This window comes from Trachypithecus francoisi, unplaced genomic scaffold, assembly GCF_009764315.1.
Source record: "Trachypithecus francoisi isolate TF-2019V2 unplaced genomic scaffold, Tfra_2.0 Lachesis_group16, whole genome shotgun sequence".
Lineage (NCBI taxonomy): Eukaryota > Metazoa > Chordata > Mammalia > Primates > Cercopithecidae > Trachypithecus > Trachypithecus francoisi.
The window spans coordinates 47,753,914-47,779,409 of record NW_022681461.1 but is presented as its reverse complement, the minus strand read 5'-3'; the positions used below and the strand labels follow the sequence as shown (position 1 = coordinate 47,779,409).

At 37.9% G+C, this 25,496-nt stretch overlaps 2 protein-coding genes across 6 annotated transcripts in view; one reads left to right on the top strand and one right to left on the bottom strand.

Annotated features, from left to right (window-relative positions):
• SH3GL2 (SH3 domain containing GRB2 like 2, endophilin A1) overlaps positions 1 to 25,496 on the bottom strand; it is a 243,657-nt gene that overhangs the window by 83,865 nt on the left and 134,296 nt on the right. The window lies entirely within an intron of this gene.
• LOC117098605 (40S ribosomal protein S27-like) lies at positions 17,668 to 17,993 on the top strand. The gene has a single exon (XM_033237421.1). The coding sequence runs from the start codon at positions 17,685 to 17,687 to the stop codon at positions 17,937 to 17,939; it is 255 nt and encodes an 84-aa protein (XP_033093312.1). The 5' UTR covers positions 17,668 to 17,684; the 3' UTR covers positions 17,940 to 17,993.

Below are 25,496 nucleotides of genomic sequence, written 5' to 3'. Positions count from 1 at the left end.
AGATGACACCAGGATGACACATTCAAAGTGCTGAAAGAAATCAGGAAAGGCATGTACATTTTTATTTTGGGAGAGAGAAAAAAAAACATAAAAATCATTGGAGACAAGTCTTCATAGATAGCAGAAATCCTCAGGAAAATAGAGGAAGAAGATAAAAGTTGTAGCAAGGAAATCGTACGACAGTCATGAAGAAAAAGACGTCGGGTGTCAAAAGACTTTATCTGAAACCTGCCTTTCCATTAAAGGTTAAACAGAGACAATCCCTCTTGTTACACAGCTTAAAAGTTTAGGAGAAGTTAACAACTTTTGATCTCAACAAATTATTGAGATACATTTCTCAACCACATCTGGCACTGAACTGCTCTGTATTTAGGTTTATATATGAAAGATGTATAAAATCATTTGTTTAGAAAGAAGTTGCTAAATTATTAATAACAGCTCATAAACAGGTACCATGCACATGATACTGAAGGCAAAAATAATGTGATATTAATTACATAAACAACCAGAGAACTTATTCATTCTAATTTTTTAATTGAAAATATAAGATATTGAAGTTTGGTAAAAATAGAGAACATAGAAGAAATGTTACAAGACTCCCTGAACACTAATTTAAAAAACATAAAAAATATATAAGGTGAGAATTTGACGGTACATTATGAAAGCTTTGTACAAATATGAAGCAAATAAAATCCACAAAGACCATTTATCTACAGCAATGCAATAAGCTTGCACTGGCATCCAGAAAACATTTTTCTGTTTTGCTTTCTGTGACAGATACAAACTGTGAGTGTGTTTTAAATGTACTTTGACTGTATAGTACTATTTATCTTTTACAATTTAGTAAAGTTACTAAGCAGGCACTCGTGATTTTGATTCAAGGCCTCTGTGAGAGAAAGGATCAGCAGTGAAGCTGAGATAATGAGCTGATACAAAGAACCAGGATATGCATCTTTCACCTGTATCTGCCACATCCTACTGGAATCCTAGTTATAGTCAGATATGGACATAAATTACTGACAGAAGAAAATGGTTAATTTATGAAGAAAATAAGTGACAATGTATGTATAAGCCTTATCAGATGCTGAAGGGAAGTGATCCAGAGGTATGTAAATTCTGATGAGCTATCTGGTAAACAGAGGAATTTTTTTAAAAAACATTTTACTGCACACTCATTGCCACACTCAATCAAGAAAGGTTTAGAGTGCAAACGTGCAATGACTATTTCCAATAGTAAATGATTGTTCATGATTGCATGGAGAAAATACTTTCTCTTGAGTATTGAGACATTAACTATATGTCTGTATATGCAATAGTTTTCTATATCTGTTATTGGTACTGCATATACAGACAACTGACATTTTGTCTAAAAGTAGAGACCAGTAAAGCTTACTAAATAGAAGATTTTCATAATCATATTTACCTTCTCTTTGCAGGAACAGAATAGATCTGAGGTTAACTTAAAGAGAGGAAGCCCAGAAAATCACACTTCCTGGGTATCAATCCTGCCACTTCCTGGGTATGTCATGTCACCTTGGGCAGGTCTTTCACTTCCTCACCACCTTCAGACTCCTCCAAAGTAGAGTCTACAAATTGTACTTACAAGTGGATATAGCAACGCAGAGAGAGAGTGCATCCTTAGCTACTGTTATGAAAATTATACATGTGTCTTGGGCACCAGCATAACTATCAACCTCACCTCACCTCACTACTGACACCTCCACTGGGTTCTCTCCAGAACTAACCCCCATCTCATTGTCCTAATTTTCCTATTAGTGGTTGTATTAGGGTTCTCCAGAGAAACAGAATCAACAGGAGATACAGACATACAGATAAACGAAAGGGTATTTATTAGGGGAATGGGCTCATGTGTTGTGGAGGCTGAGAAGGCCTATGGCCTACTCTCTTCAAGCTGGAGAACCAGAAAAGCCAGTGGTATGGCTCACTCCAACTCCTTAGGCCTGAGAACCAGGGATTCAAAGCTACAAATATATAATGAGGAACACGTATATTAAGTGCATGCATGGATAACTACCCATAAAAATATACTTTTTTCCTTTAGCTGGAATGGTAACAGGAAATTAAAGAGAAATTTTCCAAGAAATTACCACAAAAACTATACTGGTTAGGTAAAATATGGTATGGTACATTCATTTAATGGAACACACAGCAACCATTTAAAATGATGGAAAATATATTTATTATAAGTAGCAAAGTGAAAAGAAATCAGGCTTACAATAGTATGATCCTGTTAAAATATACATATAAAAAAAGATGAACAGAAAACTAAGTCCTTACATATCAAAACTGTCTCTGGTGAGAGAATACAGATTGTCTAAATTTCCTTTTGTTTGTTTATACTTTTCCCAATAAATATATATTACTTTTGTAATCCTGAAATAAACCCTGAAACAGTCAAGTTCCATAGAAACCCCTGGATGTGGCCATTTCAATGTTAATTTTCTCAACCATACTGGTGTGGATGGGTCCACTTCTAGGGACCAAAACCAAAGTCAGAAGCCAAGCAGTCAGTTTAACGAAGCTGCCAATCTAGTGGGCCACAAAGAGACTCAGGACCAAGTAGGTTAGCAAGAACTAGCCAGAGGAGAGTGCACGAATTCAGAAAGCAGAGCAGATGTGGCCTGAAACACTGACCTCGTTTTATTACCAGTCTATAAGGCTTCCCATGTCTTATGTGCCATAAGTTGTACCTGGCTTCACAACACACTACCACTCAATCCAATCAAAATGTTTCGTCTGGAAAGCCACTGTAGTGACCACTGCAGCAAATGCTAATTGTCCACATTCATCAAACATTGGTGGCTCATCTATGAAGAGGTCCTGGAAGAAAAGGACATCATGGCTGATAAGTCAAGAACCACCAGTTTAGATAAGTATGCATCTTCAATACCAAGACCATCAGGCTTTTTGAAAAGTTAAATTTAGAAAACTGAGTGGTAAGTCCTTCATTATTATTTCTTACATTTCCTTATATCTCATTTCACCTTGTTAAATTGAGCTTAGCCTAAAACTGCCTCCTTACATAATTTAGGTTCAGTCTAAAGGTTTCTTAGCAGGTAGTGAACTGTAAGGTTACCTAACTAGATATGCAAACAGACTATGACCAACTCTTGGGCCAATCACCAGGGTTCAGCCAATAAGCGCTGCCAACTGTTCAAACCATGTTCAAATAAGGCAGACACTGATTTGTAACCAATCCAGCTGTCTCAGTACCTCATTTCCATTTTCTGTACTTCACTTTCCCTTTTCTGTTCATAAATCTCCCTCAACCACAAGGCAGGCCAAAGCCTCTTTCAATGTACTCTGGTTCAGGGGCTGCCTGATTCGCGAATCATTCTTCACTCAATTAAACTCCGTTAAATTTAATTTGTCTAAAGTTTTTCTTTTAACAATCTAAGTATCGAAAGCATGTTAGAAAGTAACTTTTTTCTTTTGTCCCCTCCTGTCTGTAAAGAGGCAGAAGATGATGCAGTTAATTCTCTTTTGGGACAATTTCTTTGACATATCATGTCTCTGGTACCAAGTTAATTTCTTTGGGAGAGGGGATGCTGCTAAAATCAAAATTTGAGAATCAAGCAAAATAAAGTAAACATCTTTCCTTCTATTGATAAAATGTAATACTACTTAATTTGTCACTGAAGATTTTGTATATTTGTTTTGGTCAACTACAACTTCATAAACAGGATATTCAACACATCAAAAATAAAGAGGAGTTTTTTTTGAATTAGTAAATAGAAATAAAAAGCAATTCTACTTATCAAAAATAATATAATTTATAGTTTATTATTATATATACACAGGTGACACATGAAATCAAATGTGGAAATGATTCTTCACATAGATATTTTAAATACCAATAGCACAAGAGCATTACAACTTTTTTTTTTTTTTTTCAGGACAGGGTCTCTCTTCATTACCCAGTCTAGAGTACAGTGATGCAATCATAGCTCACTGCAGCTTCTAACTTCTGGGCTCAAGGGATTCTCCTACTTCAGCCTCCCAAATAGCCAGGACCACATGTGCATGCCACCACGCCCAGCTAAATTTTTTTATTTTTTGGTAGAGACAGGGCCTCGTTATGTTGCCCAGGCTGGGATCAAACTCCTGGGCTCAATCAAGCTATCCTCTCACCTTGGCCTTCGAAAGTGTTGGGATTACAAGCATGAGCCAGTGCGCCCAGCCAAAAACTTGCAAATGTACTGAGGACATGATGTATATGACTCTAATAGCTTAACTTTATACTCTAGACAAGATTCTGTTCCTTCTTTATATTCATAAGCTGCTCTGAATTTGGCAGATCATGAAAACATTGATTGGAATTAGGCCTGGCAGTTCCTAGAAACAGTCTATAAATAGTTAACTCACATGTATCACTTTATAGTGTTTCAAGTTTTAGAGTTCAGAATCTTATTTAGATTCCTTAACCACTTTGGAAAGAAGTAATATTGGCACAATTAATGCTAAGAAAGGACTAAGTAGTATTAGCTATGACTGCTGCAAGGCACTTGATGTTCAGTTGGTTTTCACAACAACCCTCCTGCAGATTAGGTAGACCATATTATTCCAATTATATGCAGAGCTCAAAAGTAACCCATTCAAGATTAGGCAGCTACCCTGACTAAACCAGACAGGCCATAATGAAGATACTTCAATAACAGAACCATTTTAACTCATCTTTTTGACATCTTGGGATTTAAATTCCTGACAAAAAGTAAACCCTCAGAAGTTATAGTGGATGGAAGAATAAATACAAGGTCACAGGCAGAAGAAGAAGGAAAATCAATTCTCCTTACAATACAGGGTCACTCCCTCCACCAGTGTTCCTCGAAGCAGGACCCACCTGAACCAGAATCATCCAGAAACTAATTAAAAGTACAGTGCAGCCCCCACTTTCTTGAACTGCTAAATAAGAATATTTGGAGGTGGGGCCTGGAAGTTAGCATTTTCTTTTCAGACAGGGTCTCTGTCACCCAGGCTGGAGTACAGTGGCATGATCACAACTCACTGGAACTGTGACCTCCCCCAGGCTCAGGTGATCCTTGCACCTCAGCCCCCTGAGTAGGTGGGACTACAAGGCGTGCCACCATGCCCAGCTAATTTTTGTGGGTTGTTTTGGTAGAGATGGGATTTCACCATGTTGCCCAGGCTGATCTCGAACTCCTGGGCTTAAGCAATCCACCAGCCTTGGCCTCCCGAAGTGTGGCAATTACAGGAGTGAGTCGCTGCACCTGGCCAAAATCTGCATTTTTAACATGGTCTCCAAGCCTTTAAGAAATGCTGCCACATTGTGTACTTTCCCAAAGCCTGACTTAAGCACCAAGCCACATCAGTCTATGGTAGTTCTTAATTTTGTTTTTCATATTGTTGGCAATGTAATGAAATGCTTGATAAATCACAATAAGAAGTTCCAACACTCCGGAACTAGAGGATGGCATGAACTAGTGCCACAAAACCATGATATTGGAATTTTGTCACTGCTTTCTTCAGAAAATTGTTTTCTATTTCTCCGTATGGTAAATGCTAAAGTATTACAACTACCATCTGGAGTTGTAAAGTCCTACTCAACAAAGCATCAGTAGAGATTTACAGTGTTCCTAGCTTACAAGATTAGAATTCATATGGTAATTTACTGGGTACAAGTTGTCTTTTATAAGAGTAAGCCTAAATAACCTGCAACAGCAGGAGGAAAATGAACTTATTATCATGTTTCCACCTCCTGTTGGCACACACTAAAACTAATTAATTATGTGGAACCCAGAGGTTTCAAACAGAACCTTAATATTGAAAAGGTCAAAGCATAACAGACTCCAGAAAAAAAAGTGGGTATGGAGCAGCTGCTGGTACATCTTTGATCACTACTACTAATATCAAACATAATCAAACATACAGTCCTTTACAGCGCAGAGAGTACATTTCACACACTTGCATTAATTTAATCTATAAAATCCTATGAATTGCCCAGCATGCTTGGCATACTTCTATTAGCAATTTTATCTCCATGCTGTATCATTTAACTTCTCTTCCCCCAGTTTGTCTGAGTCCCTGGAAGGCAGAGAGGGCATATTCTCTTCTGCATCCTGAGCATCTGGCATGGTATCTAACTCATTAAAGAAGGCACTAACGAGCAAGATGGCTGAATAGGAACAGCTCCAGTCTCCAACTCCCAGCGCGAGCGACACAGAAGACAGGTGATTTCTGCATTTTCAACTGAGGTACTAGGGTCATCTCACTAGGGAGTGCCGGACAATCGGTGCTGGTCAGCTGCTGCAGCCCGACCAGCGAGAGCTGAAGCAGGGCGAGGCATCGCCTCACCTGGGAAGCGCAAGGGGGAAGGGAATCCCTTTTCCAAGCCAGGGGAACTGAGACACACAACACCTGGAAAATTGGGTAACTCCCACCCCAATACTGTGCTTTAAGCAAACGGGCACACCAGGAGATTATATCCCACACCTGGCCGGGAGGGTCCCACGGCCACGGAGCCTCCCTCATTGCTAGCACAGCAGTCTGCGATCTAACCTCAAGGCAGCAGTGAGGCTGGGGGAGGGGCGCCCGCCATTGCTGAGGCTTAAGTAGGTAAACAAAGCCGCTGGGAAGCTCGAACTGGGTGGAGCTCACAGCAGCTCAAGGAAACCTGCCTGTCTCTGTAGACTCCACCTCTGGGGACAGGGCACAGCTAAATAACAACAACAAAAAAGGCAGCAGAAACCTGTGCAGAAGTAGACGACTCTGTCTGACAGCTTTGAAGAGAGCAGTGGATCTCCCAACACGGAGGTCGAGATCTGAGAACGGACAGACTGCCTGCTCAAGTGGGTTCCTGACCCCTGAGTAGCCTAACTGGGAGACATCCCCCACTAGGGGCAGTCTGACACCCCACACCTCACAGGGTGGAGTACACCCCTGAGAGGAAGCTTCCAAAGGAAGAATCCGAAAGGTACACTCGCTGTTCAGCAATATTCTATCTTTTGCAACCTCTCCTGCTGGTACCCAGGCAAACAGGCTCTGGAGTGGACCTCAAGCAATCTCCAACAGACCTGCAGCTGAAGGTCCTGACTATTAGAAGGAAAACTATCAAACAGGAAGGACACCTATACCAAAACCCCATCAGTACGTCACCATCATCAAAGACCAGAGGCAGATAAAACCACAAAGATGGGGAAAAAGCAGGGCAGAAAAACTGGAAATTCAAAAAATAAGAGTGCATCTACCCCTGCAAAGGAGCGCAGCTCATCGCCAGCAACAGATCAAAGCTGGTCAGAGATGAGAGAAGAAGGCTTCAGTCCATCAAACTTCTCAGAGCTAAAGGAGGAATTACGTACCCAGCACAAAGAAACTAAAAATCTTGAAAAAAGAGTGGAAGAATTGACAGCTAGAATAATTAATGCAGAGAAGGTCATAAATGAACTGACAGAGATGAAAACCATGACACGAGAAATATGTGACAAATGCACAAGCTTCAGTAACCGACTTGATCAACTGGAAGAAAGAGTATCAGTGACTGAGGATCAAATGAATGAAATGAAGCGAGAAGAGAAACCACAAGAAAAAAGAAGAAAAAGAAATGAACAAAGCCTGCAAGAAGTATGGGATTATGTAAAAAGACCAAATCTACGTCTGATTGGGGTGCCTGAAAATGAGGGGGAAAATGGAACCAAGATGGAAAACACTCTTCAGGATATCATCCAGGAGAACTTCCCCAACCTAGTAGGGCAGGCCAACATTCAAATTCAGGAAATACAGAGAACGCCACAAAGATACTCCTCGAGAAGAGCAACTCCAAGACACATAATTGCCAGATTCACCAAAGTTGAAATGAAGGAAAAAATCTTAAGGGCAGCCAGAGAGAAAGGTCGGTTACCCACAAAGGGAAGCCCATCAGACTAACAGCAGACCTCTCGGCAGAAACTCTACAAGCCAGAAGAGGTGGGGGCCAATATTCAACATTCTTAAAGAAAAGAATTTTCAACCCAGAATTTCATATCCAGCCAAACTAAGTTTCATAAGTGAAGGAGAAATAAAATCCTTTACAGATAAGCAAATGCATAGAGATTTTGTCACCACCAGGCCTGCCTTACAAGAGACCCTGAAGGAAGCACTAAACATGGAAAGGAACAACCGGTACCAGCCATCGCAAAAAACATGCCAAAATGTAAAGACCATCGAGGCTAGGAAGAAACTGCATCAAATAACGAGCAAAATAACCAGTTAATATCATAATGGCAGGATCAAGTTCACACATAACAGTATTAACCTTAAATGTAAATGGACTAAATGCTCCAATTAAAAGACACAGACTGGCAAACTGGATAAAGAGTCAAGACCCATCAGTCTGCTGTATTCAGGAGACCCATCTCACATGCAGAGACATACATAGGCTCAAAATAAAGGGATGGAGGAAGATCTACCAAGCAAATGGAGAACAAAAAAAAAGCAGGGGTTGCAATCCTAGTCTCAGATAAAATAGACTTTAAACCATCAAAGATCAAAAGAGACAAAGAAGGCCATTACATAATGGTAAAGGGATCAATTCAACAGGAAGTGCTAACTATCCTAAATATATATGCACCCAATACACGAGGACCCAGATTCATAAAACAAGTCCTTAGAGACTTACAAAGAGACTTAGACTCCCATACAATAATAATGGGAGACTTCAACACTCCACTGTCAACATTAGACAGATCAACGAGACAGAAAGTTAACAAGGATATCCAGGAATTGAACTCATCTCTGCACCAAGTGGACCTAATAGACATCTATAGAACTCTCCACCCCAAATCAACAGAATATAGATTCTTCTCAGCAGCACATCGCACTTATTCCAAAATTGACCACATAGTTGGAAGTAAAGCACTCCTCAGCAAATGTAAAAGAACAGAAATTATAACAAACTGTCTCTCAGACCACAGTGCAATCAAACTAGAACTCAGGACTAAGAAACTCAATCAAAACCGCTCAAATACATGGAAACTGAACAACCTGCTCCTGAATGACTACTGGGTACATAACGATATGAAGGCAGAAATAAAGATGTTCTTTGAAACCAATGAGAACAAAGATACAACATACCAGAATCTCTGGGACACATTTAAAGCAGTGTGTAGAGGGAAATTTATAGCACTAAATGCCCACAACAGAAAGCTGGAAAGATCTAAAATTGACACTCTAACATCACAATTGAAAGAACTGGAGAAGCTAGAGCAAACATTCAAAAGCTAGCAGAAGGCAAGAAATAACTAAGATCAGAGCAGAACTGAAGGAGATAGAGACACAAAAAACCCTCCAAAAATCAATGAATCCAGGAGTTGGTTTTTTGAAAAGATCAACAAAATTGACAGACCACTAGCAAGACTAATAAAGAAGAAAAGAGAGAAAAATCAAATAGACGCAATAAAAAATGAAAGGGGATTACCACCGACCCATAGAAATACAAACTACCATCAGAGATTACTATAAACACCTCTACGCAAATCAACTAGAAAATCTAGAAGAAATGGATAATTTCCTGGACACTTACACCTTCCAAGACTAATCCAGGAAGAAGTTGAATCCCTGAATAGACCAATAGCAGGCTCTCAAACTGAGGCAATAATTAATAGCCTACCAACCAAAAAAAGTCCAAGACCAGATGGATTTACCGCCGAATTCTACCAGAGGTACAAGGAGGAGCTGGTACCATTCCTTCTGAAACTATTCCAATCAATAGAAAAAGAGGGAATCCTCCCTAACTCATTTTATGAGGCCAACATCATCCTGATACCAAAGCCTGGCAGAGACACAACAAAAAAAGAGAATTTTAGACCAATATCCCTGATGAACATCGATGCAAAAATCCTCAATAAAATACTGGCAAACCGGATTCAGCAGCACATCAAAAAGCTTATCCACCATGATCAAGTGGGCTTCATCGCTGGGATGCAAGGCTGGTTCAACATTCACAAATCAATAAACGTAATCCAGCATATAAACAGAACCAAAGACAAGAACCACATGATTATCTCAACAGATGCAGAAAAGGCTTTTGACAAAATTCAACAGCCCTTCATGCTAAAAACGCTCAATAAATTAGGTATTGATGGGACGTACCTCAAAATAATAAGAGCTATTTATGACAAACCCACAGCTAATATCATACTGAATAGGCAAAAACGGGAAAAATTCCCTTTGAAAACTGGCACAAGACAGGGATGCCCTCTCTCACTGCTCCTATTCAACATAGTGTTGGAAGTTCTGGCTAGGGCAATCAGGCAAGAGAAATAAATAAAGGGTATCCAGTTAGGAAAAGAAGAAGTCAAATTGTCCCTGTTTGCAGATGACATGATTGTATATTTAGAAAACTCCATCGTCTCAGCCCAAAATCTGCTTAAGCTGATAAGCAACTTCAGCAAGGTCTCAGGATACAAAATTCATGTGCAAAAATCACAAGCATTCTTATACACCAATAACAGACAAACAGAGAGCCAAATCATGAATGAACTTCCATTCACAATTGCTTCAAAGAGAATAAAATACCTAGGAATCCAACTTACAAGGGATGTAAAGGACCTCTTCAAGGAGAACTACAAATCACTGCTCAGTGAAATCAAAGAGGACACAAACAAATGGAAGAACATACCATGCTCATGGATAGGAAGAATCAATATCGTGAAAATGGCCATACTGCCCAAGGTTATTTATAGATTCAATGCCATCCCCATCAAGCTACCAATGAGTTTCTTCACAGAATTGGAAAAAACTGCTTTAAAGTTCATATGGAACCAAAAAAAAGACCTGCATTGCCAAGACAATCCTAAGTCAAAAGAACAAAGCTGGAGGCATCACACTACCTGACTTCAAACTACACTACAAGGCTACAGTAACCAAAACAGCATGGTACTGGTACCAAAACAGAGATATAGACCAATGGAACAGACAGAGTCCTCAGAAATAATACCACACATCTACAGCCATCTGATCTTTGACAAACCTGAGAGAAACAAGACATGGGGAAAGGATTCCCTATTTAACAAATGGTGCTGGGAAAACTGGCTAGCCATAAGTAGAAAGCTGAAACTGGATCCCTTCCTTACTCCTTATACGAAAATTAATTCAAGATGGATTAGAGACTTAAATGTTAGACCTAATACCATAAAAACCCTAGAAGAAAACCTAGGTAGTACCATTCAGGACATAGGCATGGGCAAGAACTTCATGTCTAAAACACCAAAAGCAACAGCAGCAAAAGCCAAAATTGACAAATGGGATCTAATTAAACTAAAGAGCTTCTGCAGAGCAAAAGAAACTACCATCAGAGTGAACAGGCAACCTACAGAATGGGAGAACATTTTTGCAATCCACTCATCTGACAAAGGGCTAATATCGAGAACCTAGAAAGAACTCAAACAAATTACAAGAAAAAAACAAACAATCCCATCAAAAACTGGGCAAAGGATCTGAACAGACATTTCTCAAAAGAAGACTTCTTTTGACAAAATTCAACAGCCCTTTATGCTAAAAACGCTCAATAAATTCGGTATTGATGGAACGTACCTCAAAATAATAAGAGCTATTTATGACAAACCCACAGCTAATATCATACTGAATGGGCAAAAACTGGAAAAATTCCCTTTGAAAACTGGCACAAGACAGGGGCCTCTCTCACCACTCCTATTCAACATCGTGTTGGAAGTTCTGGCTAGGGCAATCAGGCAAGAGAAAGAAATCAAGGGTATCCAGTTAGGAAAAGAAGAAGTCAAATTGTCCTGTTTTGCAGATGACATGATTGTATATTTAGAAAACCCCATTGTCTCAGCCCAAAATCTCCTTAAGCTGATAAGCAACTTCAGCAAAGTCTCAGGATACAAAATTAATGTGCAAAAATCACAAGCATTCTTATACACCAGTAACAGACAAGCAGAGAGCCAAATCAGGAATGAACTTCCATTCACAATTGCTTCAAAGAGAATCAAATACCTAGGAATCCAGCTTACAAGGGATGTAAAGGACCTCTTCAAGGAGAACTACAAACCACTGCTCAGTGAAATCAAAGAGGACACAAACAAATGGAAGAACATACCATGCTCATGGATAGGAAGAATCAATATCGTGAAAATGGCCATACTGCCCAAGGTTATTTATAGATTCAATGCCATCCCCATCAAGCTACCAATGAGTTTCTTCACAGAATTGGAAAAAAAACGGCTTTAAAGTTCATATGGAACCAAAAAGAGCCCGCATTGCCAAGACAATCCTAAGTCAAAAGGACAAAGCTGGAGGTGTCACGCTACCTGACTTCAAACTATACTACAAGGCTACAGTAACCAAAACAGCATGGTACTGGTACCACAACAGAGATATAGACCGATGGAACAGAACAGAGTCCTCAGAAATAATACCACACATCTACAGCCATCTGATCTTTGACAAACCTGAGAGAAACAAGAAATGGGGAAAGGATTCCCTATTTAATAAATGGTGCTGGGAAAATTGGCTAGCCATAAGTAGAAAGCTGAAACTGGATCCTTTCCTTACCCCTTATACGAAAATTAATTCAAGATGGATCAGAGACTTAAATGTTAGACCTAATACCATAAAAACCCTAGAAGAAAATCTAGGTAGTACCATTCAGGACATAGGCATGGGCAAGGACTTCATGTCTAAAACACCAAAAGCAACGGCAGCAAAAGCAAAAATTGACACATGGGATCTAATTAAACTAAAGAGCTTTTGCACAGCAAAAGAAACTACCATCAGAGTGAACAGGCAACCTACAGAATGGGAGAAAATTTTTGCACCTACTCATCTGACAAGGGCTAATATCCAGAATCTACAAAGAACTCAAACAAATATACAAGAAAAAAACAAACAACCCCATCAAAAAGTGGCAAAGGATATGAACAGACATTTCTCAAAGGAAGACATCCATACAGCCAACAGACACATGAAAAAATGTCATCATCACTCGCCATCAGAGAAATGCAATCAAAACCACAATGAGATACCATCTCACACCAGTTAGAATGGCAATCATAAGAAGTCAGGAAACAACAGGTGTTGGAGAGGATGTGGAGAAATAGGAACACTTTTACACTGTTGGTGGGATTGTAAACTAGTTCAACCATTGTGGAAAACAGTATGGCGATCCTCAAGGATCTAGAACTAGATGTACCATAGACCCAGCCATCCCACTACTGGGTATATACCCAAAGGATTATAATTACTCTACTACAAAGACAAATGCACACGTATGTTTATTGCGGCACTATTCACAATAGCAAAGACTTGGAATCAACCCAAATGTCCATCTGTGACAGACTGGATTAAGAAAATGTGGCACATATACACCATGGAATACTATGCAGCCATCAAAAAGGATGAGTGCGTCCTTTGTAGGGACATGGATGCAGCTGGAATCATCATTCTTAGCAAACTATCACAAGAAGAGAAAACCAAACACGCATGTTCTCACTCATGGTGGGAACTGAACAATGAGATCACTTGGACTCGGGAAGGGGAACATCACACACTGGGGCATATCATGGGGAGGGGGGAGGAGGGAGGGATTGCATTGGGGAGATACATGATATAAAAACGTCATGCACATGTACCCTAGAACTTAAAGTATAATAAATAAAAAAAAAAAAAATGAAAAAAAAAAAAAAAAAAAAAGAAAACAGCAATTACAAAAAAAAAAAAAAAAAGACATTCATACAGCAACAGACACATGAAAAAATGCTCATCATCACTCGCCATCAGAGAAATGCAAATCAAAACCACAATGAGATACCATCTCACACCAGTTACAATGGCAATCATTAAAAAGTCAGGAAAAACAGGTGCTGGAGAGGATGTGGAGAAATAGGAACACTTTTACACTGTTGGTGGGATTGTAAACTAGTTCAACCATTACGGAAAACAGTATGGCAATTCCTCAAGGATCTAGAACTAGATGTACCATATGACCCGGCCATCCCACTACTGGGTATACACCCAAAGGATTATAAATCATGCTGCTATAAAGAACATGCACACGTATGTTTATTGCGGCACTATTCACAATAGCAAAGACTTGGAATCAACCCAAATGTCCATCTGTGACAGACTGGATTAAGAAAATGTGGCACATATACACCATGGAATACTATGCAGCCATCAAAAAGGATGAGTTTGCGCTTTGTAGGGACATGGATGCAGCTGGAAACCATCATTCTTAGCAAACTATCACAAGAACAGAAAACCAAACACCGCATGTTCTCACTCATAGGTGGGAACTGAACAATGAGATCACTTGGTCTCGGGAAGGGGAACATCACACACTGGGGCCTAGCATGGGGAGGGGGAGGGGGGAGGGGGGGAGGGATTGCATTGGGAGTTATACTGATATAAATGACGAATTGATGGGTGCTGACGAGTTGATGGGTGCAGCACACCAACATGGCACAAGTATACATATGTAACAAACCTGCACGTTATGCACATGTACCCTAGAACTTAAAGTATAATAAAAAATAAATAAATAAATAAATAAAAGAAGGCACTCACAGATACAGGAATCCTTTTAAAATAAATAGCACATTTTATAGAGTAGACAACTAAGGCTTATAGAGCTCAAAATGTTTTTACTCTGGGAGACCTGGGAAGGAAGAGGATAGAAGCCCTCAAATAAGAGTGGGGCTACTGTGTGGAAAAAAAAGATTAGACTAATCTCATATGACTTTGCTAGATAAATGTGGGTGGAGATTAGTAAAAGACCAATTTCAGCTAATATGAAAAAGATGTTTCGAATTATGAGAAATACCTAAAATAGGAAATGTGTTCTTCAAAAGGGAGAGCTGCCCAACATGTGACAGCATAAAACAGAGACTGTACATAAACCAATTTATGCAGTACTGGAGGATCAGCCACATGACCTTCTGAGTAGGAGACTCCATAAGTCTGTTCCTTGAGACAGCTGGTAATTGGCAGAAATAGGATGAGACCTTCAGTTTTAAACTGCTGTTCCCACTGGACCATAATGAATGCCTTTAAAGATATAGATAGCTACCAGGTTCTGACGAAACAAAAAGCAGGCCATCAGTTGCGGGCAAAATGGAGTAAGAGGGACTAGGTTTAACCTCCTGCCTGAAACCAACCAGCCAATCAGCCATATGTATGTATATATCTATCTATATAAGAAACAACCATTTTCAAGAATAAGTATCAAGAAATGAAGGACAGTGATCCCTGACTGAGAGGAAACAAATGAAGTGAGCCCTACAATTGTCCCAGTTTACTGCTTTGAGAGATTTTCCAGGTCACAATGCAAAGAGAGAGAACACAGGTGAACAGAGTGAAGAAAGATCAGAATCTGAGGAGACCAAGGTGACTAGCGTTTGCAGGACAGAGTACCAGAGTGAACAGAGCTGCACTGAGAAAGAACCCAGGATATCTATAAAATGTTTCCCTTAACTATTCAGTAGAGTCCTGATCAACACATGCATGTGAGGAAACTAACCAAGACTGAGAACAGAATCCAAAAACAGTAGAGGAAACAGCACTCAGCACATTGCCATGGGGCCAGGAAGCATGCCTATTCCCACTGGACATACTGGAAAACCTTGTAATTGACCTGGAATTGAGTAGAGACTTCAGACAGGTCTTACCTCAGTAGTGCAAAGCAAGGCACTTTAGCTATACACTAAATGATGCTCTGGTCCCTCCTAGCAAATAGTAAAAGCAAGACCTAAAAGAATAAAACTGTTTCCACGTAATTCAGCTGTGTCCCAGAACAAAGACCAAGAATTGTCATAGAAAAATTAAAACACCCAGCCCCCCAGGTCAAGTAAAATTCACAATATCATACAACTCAAGATTATTAGGCACTGCAAAGAAGCAAAAAAAAATATGATCCATAATGAGAAAAAAACAACCAAGTAAGTCCAACTCAGTATGCCACAGATGATACAACCGTTTGACAAAAATATTAAAATAATTATAATTACTTTCCATTTGTTTAAAAAGTTAAATGGAGATGTAGAATATACACATACACACATACAAACATAGATGGTCCCCAATTTATGATAGTTCAACTTAAGATTCTTCATATTTACAACAGTGCAAAGGTGATACACATTCAACACAAATCATACTATGAACACCCATAAAACCATTCTTCTTTTCACTTTCAGTTCAGTATTCAATCAACTGCATGAGATATTCATTACTTTATTATAAAATACGCTTTGTGTTAGATGATCTTGCTCATCTACAGGCTAAGGTAAGGGTTCTGAGCATGTTTAAGGTAGGCGAGACTAAGCTATGATGTTTGGTATATTAGGTGTACGAAATGCATTATCAACTTACGATATTTTCAACTTATGATAGGTTTATCTGGACATAATGTGATGTCCATTACAAGTTGAGGAACAGCTGCATATACATACACATAAATATGAGGTATAATTCCCAGACATAAAAAATACAGTGTCTGAGATAAATAATACACTGGATGGTATTAACCACGGGAGATCTTGCAGGAAAAATGATTAGTGAAATTTAAAGCCTAGCAATAAAATCAATCCAAAGATGAAACATACAGAGAAAATGAATCAAAAAAGAAAGAAAATAATCAGTAAGATATGGGACAATATCAAATGAGTTAACAGATGAGTAAGTGAAATTCATGAGGGAGAGAAGAATTGGAGAGGGACAAATAAATTTTTGAAAAATTAACGACTGAAAATGTACAAGCTTGAGTAAAACAACAAACTGATGAATCCAAGAAGCTGAATGAACCCTAAACACAAGAAACACTAGGCAAATTACATCAAAGGAAATCATATTCATAACCAGCCTGGACAACAAAGCAAATTTGTGACCAGCCTGGGCAACAAAGTGAGAACCCATATCAAAAAAACAAAACAAAACAAAAAAAAACAAAGAAAAGAAAGAAAGAAACCATAATCAAACACTCAAAACCAGTGATAAGGAAAAAAAATCTTAAATACAGGCTAGAGGAAAAAGACATAATTATATACAAAGGATGAGAGATACGAATATTGCATATGCAATACAAAACAAAAAGACTGTTGATAACATCTTTAAAGCACTAAAAGAACAAAAAATGTCTACCAAGAATTCTATATCCAATGAAAACACCTTTCAAAAACACAGGCAACATAAAGACTTACATTCAGACATATAAAAGCTGGAATAATTCATCACTCCACAACCACATGAAAAAGAAATATTAAAGAAAGTCCTTCAAGCAAAAAGAAAATGATACCAGATGAATATCTGGATCTACATAAGAAATGAAAAGCATAGAAAATGTTACAGGTTGTAGATGGGAGATTTTTGTTGTTAAAATTTATTAAAAGACAATTGATTATTCAAACAAAAACAACTATGTACTCAGGGATTTATAATATAGCTAAAAGTAATATATCTATATATACACACACACATACACACACACACACAACAACAGTAACATAAAGACCAAGAGAGAGAGAAATGAAGTATACTGCTCTAAGGTTTGTATGCAATAAGTGAAGTCGTAAATATCACTTAAACTGTGATAAGTTAAAGAGGAATGTTATAGACCATCTAGGCACCACCAGCCACTAAAGTAGCAGAACAAACAGCTATGAACAATATAAGAACAAAGGAGCTTTCTGGCGGTGACAACCTACCCACACTAGAACATGCCTCTTGCAAAGGATCTCCTTCATCCCTCCCCAGGAGAGGAGAAGAGGAAACACAAGAAGAAACGCCTGGTGCAGAGCCCCAATTCCTACTTCATGGATGTGAAATGCCCAGGATGCTATAAAATCACCACGGTCTTTAGCCATGCACAAACGGTAGTTTTGTGTGTTGGCTGCTCCACTGTCCTCTGCCAGCCTACAGGAGGAAAAGCAAGGCTTACAGAAGGATGTTCCTTTAGGAGGAAGCAGCACTAAAGGCACTCTGAATCAAGATGAGTGGGAAACCATCTCAATAAACACATTTTGGATTAAAAAAAAAAAAAGAACAAGGGAGATAAACCAGAATCATTAAAATACTCAATCCAAAAAAAAAAGCAGGGAAAAACAAAGGAAATGAATAAATAACAGATGAAACAAATAGAAAGCAAACAGCAAGATGACAGGTTTAAACCTAAAGATATGAATAATCATATTAAATGTAAATATTCTAAACATCCACAAAAAAGGCACAGATTTTCAGATTGGATAAAAGATAAAGAGGCAACAATATTTGCTTACTACAAACCTACACTTTAAACACAAAGACACTAATAGGTTAGAACAAAAGGTAATAGAATGGAAAAGATACACACAGTAACACGTCAACACGAGTAAAAAATGCACCATAGTAAGGACTATTTCTAGGGCTCAAAACCATCATTTCATACTAATAAAGGGCTCAATTAATCAAGATGATATAACAATCCTTAGTATTTATATCCCAATATTATTTCTTCCAATGCATGAAGAAAAAACACAGAAATACAAGTAAAACAGACAAAATCCTAAATTAAAGTTGAAGATTTCAGTACCCTTTTCCCAATAATTAAAACAAATGGGCAGAAAATTGTCAGACATACAGTAGACTAGAACTAATCTATCAACCAAATTGACTTTATTAACATTTATAAAAAACTCCATCCAACAATGACAAAATATAAATTCTGAAGTGTACATGAAACATGTATACAAGACAAGCAATATTCTTGACCGTAAAATAATTCTCAATACATTTAAAAGGACTCAAGTTATATAATGTATTTTCTCTAACCACAATGAAATTACATCAGAAATAAAAAGCAGATCTCAAAAATCCCCAAATACTTATAAATAATGCACTTCTAAATAATCTACTGGGTAATAAATAAATCAAAAGAAAATTAGAATGCATTTTGAGCTGAATGAAAATATATAACATAGAATTTGTGGGATGACACTACCACAGTACTCAGGAAGAAATTTATACCACCTAACATCTATGTTAGAAAAGAAGAAAGGTCTCAAACGAATGACCTTAATAAACTGAAAAGGAAAGGCAAATTAAACCAAAGTAAGCAGAAGAAAGGAAATAATAAAGCTCACAGCCAAAATCAGTGACATAAAAAATAGAAAAACAATAGAGAAAAGCCAATGATGCCAAAAAAGCAGGTTCTCTGAGAAGATCCATAAAACTGATAAATCTCTAGGAAAACTTATCACAAAAAAGAATACATAAATCATCGATATTACAAATGAGAGAGGATATCACTACAGATTCTACAAATTTTAAAGCGATAATTGGAGTTTATCCGAGGAATACAGAGTTAGCTTAACACTCAAAACATCAATCACCACATTAAAAAAACCAAAAAGGAAAACTACATGATCATCTCAACAGCATGTGACAAAATCTAACATGTACTTTTGATTAAAACAAAACTCAGCATACTAAGAAGGGAAAGGAATACCCTTAAACTTTAAAAAGGGCCTATAGGTTTTGGATATCAGCCCTTTGTCAGATGATTGCAAAAATTTTCTCCCATTCTGTAGGCTGCCTGTTCACTCTGATGGTAGTTTCTTTTGCTGTGCAGAAGCTCTTTAGTTTAATTAGATCTCATTTGTCAATTGTGGCTTTTGCTGCCGTTGCTTTTGGTGTTTTAGACATGAAGTCCTTGCCCATGCCTATGTCCTGAATGGTACTACCTAGGTTTTCTTCTAGGGTTTTTATGGTGTTAGGTCTAACATTTAAGTCTCTAATCCATCTTGAATTAATTTTCGTATAAGGAGTAAGGAAAGGATCCAGTTTCAGCTTTCTACTTATGGCTAGCCAATTTTCCCAGCACCATTTATTAAATAGGGAATCCTTTCCCCATGTCTTGTTTCTCTCAGGTTTGTCAAAGATCAGATGGCTGTAGATGTGTGGTATTATTTCTGAGGACTCTGTTCTGTTCCATTGGTCTATATCTCTGTTTTGGTATCAGTACCATGCTGTTTTGGTTACTGTAGCCTTGTAGTATAGTTTGAAGTCAGGTAGCGTGATGCCTCCAGCTTTGTTCTTTTGACTTAGGACTGTCTTGGCAATGCAGGCTCTTTTTTGGTTCCATATGAACTTTAAAGCAGTTTTTCCAATTCTGTGAAGAAACTCATTGGACCCAGCCATCCCACTACTGGGTATATACCCAAAGGATTATAAATCATGCTGCTATAAAGACACATGCACACGTATGTTTATTGCGGCACTATTCACAATAGCAAAGACTTGGAATCAACCCAAATGTCCATCTGTGACAGACTGGATTAAGAAAATGTAGCACATATACACCATGGAATACTATGCAGCCATCAAAAAGGATGAGTTTGCATCCTTTGTAGGGACATGGATGCACCTGGAAACCATCATTCTTAGCAAACTATCACAAGAACAGAAAACCAAACACCGCATGTTCTCACTCATAGGTGGGAACTGAACAATGAGATCACTTGGACTCAGGAAGGGGAACATCACACACTGGGGCCTAGCATGGGGAGCGGAGAGGGGGGAGGGATTGCATTGGGGAGTTATACATGATATAAATGATGAATTGATGGGTGCTGACGAGTTGATGGGTGCAGCACACCAACATGGCACAAGTATACATATGTAACAAACCTGCACGTTATGCACATGTACCCTAGAACTTAAAGTATAATAATAATAAAAAAAAAAAAAATTAAAAAATTAAAAAAATAAAGGGCCTATAAGAAAAATGTATAGCTAACATCATCCTTAATGGTGAAAGACTGAATGCTTCTTCTCTATGATCAGTAACACAGCAAGAATGTTCACAAGGATGTTCACGCTTACTATTTCTATTGAACATTGTAATCAAGGTTATAGCTAGTGAGATGGATGAGTGGATGGATGGATGGATGGATGGATGGATGGATGGATGGATGGATCGATGGATATACAGACAAATAGATTGATTAATTGATTCTAAATCCATCTGGAAACGTTGTGAAGGGCATAGATGGACTCACAACTTAGAAGAATGTAATTTCAAAACTTATCATAAAGCTACTGTAATCAATGAGGTATTGGCATCAAAAAAGACAAATAGATCAATGCTACAGAATAAAGAATCTAGAAACAAACTTAGATATACAGGACAAATAATTGTTTGCAGAGACAGAAAAGCAATCAGTGAAAGAAGAACAGAGTTGCCGGGCGCGGTGGCTCAAGCCTGTAATCCCAGCACTTTGGGAGGCCGAGACGGGCGGATCACAAGGTCAGGAGATCGAGACCATCCTGGCTAATACAGTGAAACCCCATCTCTACTAAAGAATACAAAAAACTAGCCGGGCGACGAGGCGGGCGCCTGTAGTCCCAGCTACTTGGGAGGCGGAGGCAGGAGAATGGCGTAAACCCGGGAGGCAGAGCTTGCAGTGAGCTGAGATCCGGCCACCGCACTCCAGCCTGGGCGACAGAGCCAGACTCCGTCTCAAAAATAAAAATAAAAATAAAAATAAAAATAAAAAGAATAACAGAGTTTTCAATGAATGATGCTAGAGAAATTGGATGTTCATATGCAAAAACAAAAAACATTCAATCCACATCTTCAGTAATATATAAAATTAGCACAAACTGATCACATGTCTACCTATAATACCTAACTATGAAACTTCTGAAAGAAAAGAGAAAATCTTTGTAACCTTGGGTTAGGCAAAGATTTTTTTTAAGAGATGACTCCAAGATTATAAATCGTAAGTGAAAAATTGGATGAACTGGATTTTTATCAAAATTAAAATCTTCGGCTCCCCAGAAGACACTGTTAGGAAAATAAAACATCAAGCCACAGATGGGGAGAAAATACTTACAAACATATCTATGATGAAGAATTTGTATCCACAGTATATAAATAATTCTCAAAACTAAAGAAATAATAGGAAAATAACCCAATAAAGGAATGAGCAACAGACCTGAACAGATACATCATCAAAGAAAACACAAGAATAGCAAACAAGCACATAAAAAGATGCTCAACATCATTAGTCATTAAGGAAATATCAGTTAAAACTATAACTACATACCACTGCACACCTATCAGAGTGGATAAAATTAAAAAGTCTGCCATGCCAAGTATTAGTGAGGATATATTAGTGAGCAACAGAAACTCTCGTACACTGTTGCTGGCATGTAAAACAGAACAACCACTTTGTAAAACTTGAATACTGTTTTAAAAAGTTAAACATATATCTGTTACATAATCCAGCTATTCCATTCTTAGATTTATCCTAAAGAAAATATACATCCATTAAAAGAATATGTCTGGTACAAGAATATTCATAGCAGGTTTATTTATAATTCTCTATAACTGAAAACAACCCAGTATCCATCAACAGGGCTTATGGATGAACAAACTGTGGTACGTTCATACAATGGAATACCATTTGGCAATATAAAGGAATTAACTTTATATACACAAAAACATGGAGTCTCAAAACAATTATGCTGATTGAAAGAAGTCAGATAAAAAGGAATACAATATTATATGATTACAGGTATATAAAACTCTAGAAAACTCAAACTAATCTATGGCAAGAGAAAAAATAACAGTGGTCATCTGGGGAAATGGAGGAATTACCAAGGGTTTGGAGAAAGCACTGGGTTCTATTGAGAAAGTAATGGATGCTGTTCACTTTCTGAATTTCAGTGATTTTTTCACAGATGTACACGTATGTCAAAACTTATCATGCTATATGCTTTAAATAAGTACAGTTCCCATATGTGAAGAATACCACAATAAAGCTATTAAAATAAGATATCCCATCAACGTCAAGGAAACAAGATTAATATGCCATATCTTTAAGTTAGTTCTTCAAATAAAAAAACAGTAATAGTAGCAGTGGTAACAAAAGCACTTCAGTAGCAGCTCACATTTATTGAGGAGTTACTGTGTCAGGCATCCTTTGAAGCACTTTACATGAGTTAGCCAATTTATTCCTCAGGGCCATCACCCTGTAGCTTTATTAAATAGACACAATTTTTTCCTCATTATCTGTTATCTCACTTTCCATAGTTTCAGTTACCCATAGTTAAGGTATTTTGAGAGACTGAGAGAGAATGAAGGTGCACAATTATGTATCTTTTATTAAGTGTACTGTTATAATTGTTCTATTTTAGTTATTGTGAATCTCCTACTGTACCTAATTTATAACTTAAATTTTATAGTATTGCAAGTATAGGGAAAAAACACAGTACAATAGATACAGCATTCAGTAATATCCAGTTTCAGGCATACACTGGGGATTTTGGAACATACCCCTTGCAGATAAGAGGGGAGAGCTGTATTATTATCATCACACTTCAAAGATGAGCACTGGCTTATTTCACTTAGTATAATGTCTATAAGGTTTATCCCTATTGTAGAATAGGTCAAAATTTTATTCCTTATTAAGGTTTTAATGATATGCCATTGCATATATACATATATATACACACATATATATGTGTGTGTATATATATATATACATACCACATTTTGTTTATCCATTCAACTGTTGATGGACATTTGGGTTTCTCCACCTTTTGACTATTGTGAGTAATGTTGCTGTGAACATGGATGTACAAATATCTGCTCGAGTCTGTTCTTCCAGTTCATTTGGGTCTACATCTAGAAGTAGAATTGCTGCATCATATAGTAATTCATCGTTTTAATTTGTTGAAAAATTCCTCTGGCCTCTCATTCCTAAACTGTAGTCCACAGTATCAAGTTTCTAGAAGGAATACCTGACCATATCACTCCAAGGCTAAAAATTCCTTAATGGTCCCTGTATTAGTCCGCTCTCATGCTGTTATAAGGACATGTCCTGGATAACTTATAAAGGAAAGAGGTTTAATTGATTCAGTTCTGCAGGGCTGGGGAGGCCTCAGGAAACTTACAATCATGACAGAAGGGGATGCAAACACATCCTTCGTCGTATGGCAGCAGTGAGAAAGGCAGAGCAAAATGGAAGAAAGCCTCTTTAAACCATGAGATCTTGTGAGAACTCAGTATCATGAGAACAACATCACGGGGTAAACGCCCCCATGACTCAATTACCTCCCACCGGGTGCCTCCCATGACACATGGGGATTACATCTTGAATGGTAACTACAATTCAAGATGAGATTTGGGTGGGGACACAGCAAAACCATATCAATTCCCTAACTGATTTTAGGGTGAAACTCAGACTCTTCAACACAGCAGGTCCTTCCCAGAGAATTCCACTCCAACCCTAAGGACCACTCCTTCCTCTAAGGTTTCAAAGCACTTTGTACCTATAAGGCCTCTAGGAGTACCGCCCTCATTCTATTGTTAATGGTATATATTTCTATCTCCCTCACTATTGTTAATGGTATATATTTCTATCTCCCTCACTATTGTTAATGGTATATATTTCTATCTCCCTCACTAGGCTTCAAACTATTTAAGAAAAGGATACATATTTTTACTCCTCTTTGTATCTTCAGCACCCTTCCACAGTGCCTGGAACATACTAGGAACTCAATACATTGAATAAATGTCATTTAAGCTGTCCAATATATTAAAATATTGCCATATTCTAAAATAAGCAAAGTAACAGGGGAGACAGAATACAGGTTAAACGTGTGTGTGTGTGTGTGTGTCTAATACAAATAGGTTAAACTGTATATACACACACATATATAATATTTATGTTAATATAATGAGAAACATTTTCTTTATACATAGCATGTAATTATTCACATGCTCATTTCCATCTTCAGTTGTAAGCTCCTTTCGGATGCTCTACTAGGCACACTGGAGAAAAAGACACCAATGATACACAGCCCACTTGCATGTTAAGAGACAGTACCAAAAACAGCCTAATATCTGGAGCATCTCTCTCTGCTGAGGGGTATCACACATTTATGTATGAATCAGGCCTTTGGTTTCATGGACTTGCCACACAAGAAATACGCTCTTACATCTGCAATTAGGAATTTGGTATGATTTCTTAATTAAAGGTTTTATTTATTTATTTTTTATTGTTTAAAGAGGAATGGTGTGACTTATTTATTCTTGTTGTTGCAGTTTACTTAGGTATATATTAGTTCCAGATGGTTTTTATATATTGGATAGATACATGGATATATGGTATTTCTACAAATATGGTTCAACATTTGGAGAAAAAGTTTCATATATATACATAAGCAAATTGTCAACATGTATTACTTTAGACAGAAAAATTGACAGATACATACAAATAGGGTTCACTATTATACAGCAACTTAAAACATAAACTCATATGCAGCCAAAAAAAGAATGAGAACATGTCCCTTGCAGGAACATGGATGGAGCTAGAGGCCATTATTCTCAGCAAACACACACAGAAACAGAAAACCAAACACCACATGTTCTCACTCATAAGTGGGAGCTAAATGATTAAAGCATACAGACACAGAAGAAAAAAGCACACATTGGGGCCTTTGGGAGGGTGCAGGGTGGGAGAAGGGAGAGGACCAGGAAAAAT

Excerpts from the sequence above, each read along its gene's own strand:
- LOC117098605 (XM_033237421.1), top strand. The coding sequence starts at position 17,685 with ATGCCTCTTGCAAAGGATCTCCTTCATCCCTCCCCAGGAGAGGAGAAG.